Source organism: Carassius auratus, chromosome 43, assembly GCF_003368295.1.
Source record: "Carassius auratus strain Wakin chromosome 43, ASM336829v1, whole genome shotgun sequence".
NCBI classification, from domain to species: domain Eukaryota; kingdom Metazoa; phylum Chordata; class Actinopteri; order Cypriniformes; family Cyprinidae; genus Carassius; species Carassius auratus.
Window position 1 is genome coordinate 9,069,879 of NC_039285.1, and position 8,060 is coordinate 9,077,938.

The following is an 8,060-nucleotide window of genomic DNA, read 5'->3' on the forward strand; positions in this document are numbered from 1 at the left end:
TAATTTACTGTAATAAATGGATACAAATAAAATTACACAAAAGAAACAAAAGGGACATAAATCAATTAATAAACTTGAAGGAATGCTTAGACAAATACACACACACATATATACACATGAATACACACAAATACATTATAGAAATATACACAGAAGCACACACACATATACACACATCCCAATATATACATAATATATACATTATAGACAATTCACACACACACACACACACACACATACATATATATATATATATAGAGAGAGAGAGAGAGAGAGAGAGAGAGAGAGAGAGAGAGAGAGAGAGATATTATATAGCATCATTCAGGCTGCTGTGACTGGTATTTGATATCCAAGAGCTGCATAAAATTGTGCACAGAATGAGTAGGTCTGTCATGGGGATTTTGAGGAGGCTGATAGCCTTCCCCACCACAGATGGCAGGCAGTGGAAGCAGCTTTTCTTCTGGTAACTGGGACAATAGATGGCTGTCACATACAAACTGAACCTCTAGCAAGTGAATCCCAATGTTATTTCAGCAGGAAGCGGTTTCATTCTGTTCAGCTGCAGGTCACCACCAGGGGAAGTACCTTGATATTTTTTTTGAGTATCGGTGTATGATGCCAGGGTGCTGAAGAGCAGCTCTATTTACACTGAAGGCCTGTATCCACCTGCAGGAAAACACATCCTGGGAGATGGTGGGTATCCTTGTTTGAGTGCACACATCTGCCTTATCACTCCATACAGAGAGCCTGAACACAATCCTGTACAGCCTTGATTCAACACCAATGATGCTCGTGCACAGAACATTATTGAGAGAGCCTTTAGGATGATGAAGACAAACTGTGCTCCATCTTCTTCTTCTTCAAGCCCTGGAAGTGAGTCCTGTCTTTGTGCAGATGTTGCTGCATGCTGTGCAGTGCTCCACAACCTCTGTCTTCTGAATGAGGATATTGTTGATCCAGAAGTTGTGGAAGATCATGACAATGATACATTAGAATCCAAAAACACAGAAGTCAGCACAGGAGAGCATGTGCGGGACAATCTGACCACAGGTGTGTCACACTCACACTAGATGACAGTGTGCATCTCTTCAAGAGCAGGATTACCTGTAGGACAGTTGAACAGGTTAAGACTCTGCAAATCAGTTCATGTTCTCATATTGCTATTTTTTTAAGCTTCTGTAAGTTATTAAGGTAATTTTAAGACATATTCATATATATATATATATATATATATATATATATATATATATATATATATATATATACACACATCACATAAATATGAATAAATACACATGTAAATAATTTAATTTAAACGTGTGTGTATTTATATATACACATAAATATATTACACTCATAACCGGGAATTCATATTACAGTTATTTGAAAATCTAGCAACATATCACATAACATATGTATTACTTTATCCCTGGGGTAAATTTTAGATTTCCACTGTTTTTCACTCATTTTTGATACCCAAATTTAAAGTCCTCATCTGCACATACAGTTACTGAACTGAAGCTCCTGATGTTCATTTTCCTGACATTATAATAAAAACGTTTTAAGAAATTCCCTTTTGGTGTTGCTTTAAGCTCTATTATACTACTCTATGAAAATGTTAATGTGGTTTTGTCTGAAGCTTTGTGTTCTTATCCATGTAGAAATGAGAAATAAATAAATAAATAAATAAATATAGAGAATAATTTTAAATGTGACCTGGTGTATGGGTATTTCTCTAAAGTGTGGCACCTATTCTCAAGACAAAATTGTTTCAGATGTTAAATGTTGCTTGTTTAAAAACAACTGGAAACTGCTACAAAATCAGTGTGTACACAAGTGCTTCAAAAGTTATTTGCTATTAAGCACTTTGCAACTGACAAAATAGCAACTGGAAATACCTGGAAATTAATATTATAATAAAAAACCAGCATAAATCAGTGATGATCCTAACATAAATACATTTAAAGAGTGTGTGTAGTTAATTTTAATTTACATACTTACTGAATTATGGTTTCCAGTAAGTAGGGTTTCAGTGGATGAGAACAAGTGTGTTCATCAGTCCCTGAAACATCAGAACAGGATTTACACATTACTGATGATTTATGATCAAACTGAGGCACTTATTAACAATAGTTTGACATGTACTGTAAGTTATCCAACAATTTTTACTTAAACTAGTAAAATGCAAATTAACTTGTTTCAATTACTTAAAATGTTGTAACTTTATCTCATTAAATTACTTAACGAGCCGTCTGTAGAAAGCAGCCTTAACAAGCTGAGGCACAGCCTCTGATTGATAATGATTATTAAACATATTTTTAAATTCAATTTACAAAGTAGTCCCATCAGTTTAGTCAGTCGTTTACTTGGATTATGTTAAACAAGTACACTTTAACCACAATGAACAGCGTTTATCTATAAGGTACTTACACTTCAAAACAGCCGCGTCGCGTTTGTCCGTTATTTTCGAATATGTCACCTCCTCTACCGTAGCCTCATGGGATAGAGTCCATCCTATGCATGCTACGGAATTCGTGCGTAAGTAGTAGTCCATCCGGGTACATCTCGCCTGCTGTTTTTCGCATACTAAGAATTCGGACATACTACTTGCTTCACATACTGTTTTTTGCCTACTATATAGTATGGAAGTATGCGATTTCGGACGCAGCCCAATTCATCCTAACGGAATTGCTTGAAGCAGGAATCATTCGTGAGTCAGGATCATGTTTCTCTTCTCCTATCGTGGTAGTAAGAAATAAGAATGGCAATATGAGACTTTGCATTGATTAACGCAAGTTGAATACTCAGACCATCAAAGATGCATATGCCTTACCTAACTTGTAGGAAATCTTTCCAGCACTCTGAGGTTCAAAATGGTTCTCTGTGCTCGATCTCAAATCTGGGTATTACCATATCGAATTAGAAGAGAAAGACAAACCCAAGAGTGCCTTCGTATGCCCATTGGGTTTTGGGGAGTTTAATAGGATGCCTCAGGGCATCACTAACGCCTCCCAGCACATTCCAAAGGATGATGGAGATTTGCATGGGTGACGTCAATCTTTCAGAAGTCTTAGTGTTCTTGGACAATTTGAATGTCTTCTCTAATACATTAGAAGAGCATGAGAGATGTCTTCTTAATGTTTTGGGATGTTTGAAAGACTATGGGTTAAAGCTTTCATTAGAGAAATGCAAGTTTTTCCAGATGCCAGTGAAGTATCTCCGTCACATCGTCTCAGAAAATGGCGTGGAAACAGATCTGCAAAAGATAGAAGCTGTTAAGACATGGCCAGGTCCAAAGAACCTGAAAGAGTTGCATTCCTTTCTTGGCTTCTCCGGTTATTACCGACGATTTATTAAGGACTATGTGATAATTCACATTGAAATCAGGGTCCCAGAGTCTGTGGAAAGACAGGAGAGGTACACAATCCATGTTGCTTGAGGTCCAGTGTAACGTTTCCACAGTCAGTTATGGTTTGGGGTGCCATGTCATCTGCTGGTGTTGGTCCACTGTGTTTTCTGAGGTCCAAGGTCAACGCAGCCGTATACCAGGACGTTTTAGATCTTTTCATGCTTCATGCTGCTGACCAACTTTGTGGAGATGCAGATTTCATTTTCCAACAGGACTTGGCACCTGCACACAGTGCCAAAGCTACCAGTACCTGGTTTAAGGACCATGGTATCCCTGTTCTTAATTGGCCAGGAAACTCGCCTGACCTTAACCCCATAGAAAATCTATGGGGTATTGTGAAGAGGAAGATGCCATATGCCAGACCCAAGAATGCAGAAATGTGGTTTTATTAACAAAGTTCGGGAGAAGCAAGATCAGATAATCATCCAATTTGGCACAGGTGCATCTCGTTTAGCTAATCATCTTAAATAGCACACAAGCGTATATATATCCAGTCTTCCTACCTCCTGTCCCACAACAGTTTTTCGGCATCCCTCCTCCACCCCAACTCCTCACTTCTAATCTATTTATCCCAAATTAGGGATAGGGGGAGTTATTTGGGTTCGGGCTATGCTCTGGGCCCGGACCCCTCCCCCAGGACAGCACGCCAAAATATGCCTACTATTTGCCTTCAGATTAGATGTAAGGGTGAACTCGTGAAGAGCTGAAGGCCACTATCAGAGCAAACTGGGCTCTCATAACACCTGAGCAGTGCCACAGACTGATCAACTCCATGCCACGCCGCATTGCTGCAGTAATTCAGGAAAAAGGAGCCCCAAATAAGTATGGAGTACTTTTCAGTTGTCCAAGATTTCTAAAAATCCTTTCTTTGTATTGGTCTTAAATTATATTCTAATTTTCTGAGATACTGAATTTGGGATTTTCTTTAGTTGTCAGTTATAATCATTAAAATTAAAAGAAATAAACATTTGAAATACATCTGTGTGTAATGAATGAATATAATATACAAGTTTCGATTAATATTACAAGTTTTTAATGGAATTAGTGAAATAAATCAACTTTTTGATGATATTCTAATTATATGACCAGCACCTGTACTTTATTAATTTTATGCATCAGTGCATAGTAACACAATGTTCAGTTGCTTGAATGAATCAGTTTTTGAACAAGTGACCCATTCAGATGGACACTTCCCTGCGTCCCAATGTGCCAGCCTGTCTGCCCTAAATAGTATTGAAAATTACTAATATCACATAGAATTTAGGATGATATTATGCACAATGTGACGCAGGCTTAATTGTTACATTTCTAATTGAATTAACCGTTTTGAACGAATAGTTTGATTTGAACGATTCAATAAATAATTGATAAAAACAAGGGCTTGCTGCCACCTACAGGTGGTTTTATTGTCATCATTCTTTATCCATGACCGTAAACCACCAGAGGCTTCAGCTCTGAAGCACATTTAGCAAAATATTGATTAATTATTAATATTGACCTATGTAAAAGCTACATGACCTATATACCCCCACCACGAAAAAGAACTTGACCACACCATTCCCCCAGAATATATATATATATATATATATATATATATATATATATATATATATATATATTTTTTTTTTTTTTTTTTTTTTTTTTTTACAATTCGACCACTGCTTTTAACCACTGATCAGTGTCTTTAACCCTAAGAGCAGAGGACTAATATGAAAGCCCTCCCTGTAGGAGGAGTGCTGGCGCGCTCATGTGATGAGATCTTACACTGATATGCTGCTGTTAGTTCCTCGCAGGCTTGAAGATGAACGTGATGTTTTTACCGGTTCTGTTTGCCGTTCTGTATCATGTGCATACTTTGCCATTGCACACTGAGGAAGGTAATTATTTATTTATTTACACCAGCTTTTGGCTTTAGTTTTTTTTTTCTTCCGCGTAGCCTATACGCGTGACGCTGCGTACGTTACTTTCGCTTTTTACTATTTGTCGCTTCAGTACAAATGCATAACAAGTGTAAGACCGCTCAAACTTAAAGAGCATGCTATATTCATAGTTATATACACATAATTTAAAATAGCCTACATTTTGTGGACTAAAATACGAATGATGAATTAATTTGAACATGATAAAGGTACTTTGCAGAACGGTTAATGTGCAGTAAAAATGAAAATACAAATATTTATTTGTTACAGATGAGTATCATTTCAAATCATGGATGTCTCAGGTAAGAATATTAAATTGGAATTTCATGTCGTAACAAAAAGGGGATTTAAGGCGACAATAAAGGAAGTGAAACATTGGGAGGAAGAAAACTAACTTGGTTTATTCTTTTGAAATTTGCAGCATAACAAAAAATACGAGATAAATGAATATTACCAGCGACTACAGATATTCCTGGACAACAAGAAGAAGATCGAGCGCCATAATGCAGGAGACCATATGTTTTCAAGTAGGCTATGACTGATATAATCTAACTTGCTGAAGCCTTTTTTTTATGAGCACGATTTGTTGTTGTTTTTATGAGCACGACATATGTTTAAAAAAATATCATAACATTTCTCTGCATTTACAGTGGGACTGAATCAGTTTTCAGACATGACCTTTACTGAATTTAAAAAGTCCTTCCTCCTGACAGAACCTCAGGTATTATTTTAACAGCATCTCGTGATCAATGAGGAAATAGGAAAGTACCACAATTCATGACCATTTTACAACCTGACAGAACTGCTCCGCCACTAGAGGGAATCATCTGAGCAGTAATGGGCCTTATCCTGATACGATTGACTGGAGAACGAAAGGAAACTATGTAACTAATGTCAAAAACCAGGTAGCTTGCTCTAATAATCCTCTATTGTACTTTTGATCATTTTTATTTTTTTTCATTAAACAATGCTGATGTTTAAATCGATAACACTATTTCAGGGAGCTTGTGGTAGTTGCTGGACTTTTTCCACCACAGGCTGTCTGGAGTCTGTCACTGCTATAGCCACAGGGAAACTCCTACAACTAGTATGTATATGTTGCTTTTAATTTAACAATGTCTGTAAACATTTATCTATTATGTCTTATTATTTAATTTAGTATCAGTATTGTAATATATACCACTCCTTTCCTTTTTCTGCCCTTTGGCAGATTCAAACAAACCCCAAAACAGCACATGAGTAATAAAATATAACTGTAATTTATGAAACATCCTGTTCCTATCATGCACTCTTTACAGGCAGAGCAGCAGCTTGTAGATTGTGCAGGTGCTTTCGACAATCATGGCTGCAGTGGGTGAGTTAGATAAAATAATGTATGAATTCATCTTGGCCATTTTTAATTTTTTTTAGGAGTAAAGTCTTTACTGTAAAATGGTCTAAACAACATTTTACTCCTGTCACATGCTTTTTAGTGGCCTCCCAAGTCATGCCTTTGAGTACATCATGTACAACAAAGGTCTCATGACAGAGCAAGACTACCCTTATAAGGCTAAAGTAAGTATTTTACCTGATGGTTTCAAGAGTTCATTCATAAAGTGGTGACATTTGTTCATACCGTACATGCTTGTAGGAAGGTGAATGCAGATTCAAACCAGAGTTGGCTGCTGCCTTAGTGAAAGATGTTGTAAACATTACAAAGGTAAGTGATGGTCCGTGTACAAAGATTAATATTAAATACATGTCTTCTCTCTAATTGTAAACTCCTGTTATTAGTATGATGAAATGGGGATGGTGGATGCTGTGGCCAGGTTGAACCCTGTCAGCTTTGCATATGAGGTGACATCTGATTTCATGCACTACAAAGATGGAATATATACCAGGTTAGTATAAGACATATATACATTTGCTTTTATAGGCTGCTGGTTTTATACTGGATTTAATTGTGACAGTTCTTTGTAATTTCTGTAATTTTATGACTTTATTTTATAGCACAGCTTGTCATAACACTACTGACATGGTGAACCATGCAGTGCTTGCTGTGGGCTATGCCGAGCAGAATGGAACCCCATACTGGATAGTGAAGAACTCCTGGGGACCCTACTGGGGAATTAACGGGTTTGTTTGCATGATTTCCTCAAATGCTGTGCTACTGTATGGTTAAAAAATACAGTAGCAATTATAAATAAAACTTGACCCATTTGACCAAGGTAATAGCAATATATGTGATGTTTAATGTTAATTATTTTATTTCCCATACAGATATTTTTACATTGAGAGGGGAAAGAACATGTGTGGACTTGCTGCGTGTTCATCCTATCCTTTACCTTTGGTGTAAATAACTGAAATTTTTTTTTTAAACCATAAAAAGGGAGACAAGTTATTACATTTTACTCTCACACAGAATCATTTTATGCATAATGGACAACATCTTCAGAAATGAGGTGTAGTCTATACTAGCTGTCGGTAAATTAGCTAAATTAAATTAATTATTCACATTCATTTAAAACATTCAGTAACACTTGATTTGCTATTAATATGTCTAATTTTGTTTTTAAAGTTGTCTGCTTTGTTAAAATTTAAGGTTTTGTAATTTTTTTTATGTTTGCAGCCAAAACTATTGCACTGAAATAAATATTTTCTCAGGGATTGTGCGTGTGTGTGTGTGTGTGTGGTTGCCTTATATATATATATGGATTACTTTCCTTCCGAGTAATGGTGTTCAGGGGCGTCGC

At 36.5% G+C, this 8,060-nt stretch overlaps 1 protein-coding gene and 1 long non-coding RNA gene across 2 annotated transcripts; one reads left to right on the forward strand and one right to left on the reverse strand.

The window, feature by feature from the left end:
- Window positions 1–342: 342 nt before the first annotated feature.
- Window positions 343–2,724, reverse strand: LOC113061269 (uncharacterized). The gene is made up of 3 exons (XR_003278332.1): window positions 2,431–2,724; window positions 2,002–2,062; window positions 343–1,104 (listed from the first exon to the last, which is right to left on the reverse strand). It is a non-coding gene; the product is annotated as an uncharacterized LOC113061269 (long non-coding RNA).
- A 2,402-nt stretch (window positions 2,725–5,126) lies between these two features.
- On the forward strand, window positions 5,127–7,979 carry LOC113061626 (pro-cathepsin H-like). Its single transcript, XM_026230910.1, has 12 exons — window positions 5,127–5,286; window positions 5,599–5,630; window positions 5,750–5,855; window positions 5,979–6,049; window positions 6,129–6,233; window positions 6,329–6,415; window positions 6,627–6,682; window positions 6,801–6,882; window positions 6,959–7,027; window positions 7,102–7,208; window positions 7,318–7,443; window positions 7,588–7,979. The coding sequence occupies exons 1-12, from the start codon at window positions 5,211–5,213 to the stop codon at window positions 7,661–7,663; spliced, it is 993 nt and encodes a 330-aa protein (XP_026086695.1). The 5' UTR covers window positions 5,127–5,210; the 3' UTR covers window positions 7,664–7,979.
- Window positions 7,980–8,060: the final 81 nt, after the last annotated feature.

Coding starts and splice junctions, on each gene's coding strand:
- LOC113061626 (XM_026230910.1), top strand. CDS start 5,211: ATGAACGTGATGTTTTTACCGGTTCTGTTTGCCGTTCTGTATCATGTG. Junction 6,416..6,626: donor CAGGGAAACTCCTACAACTA/GTATGTATATGT, acceptor CACTCTTTACAG/GCAGAGCAGCAGCTTGTAGA. Junction 6,883..6,958: donor ACTACCCTTATAAGGCTAAA/GTAAGTATTTTA, acceptor ACATGCTTGTAG/GAAGGTGAATGCAGATTCAA.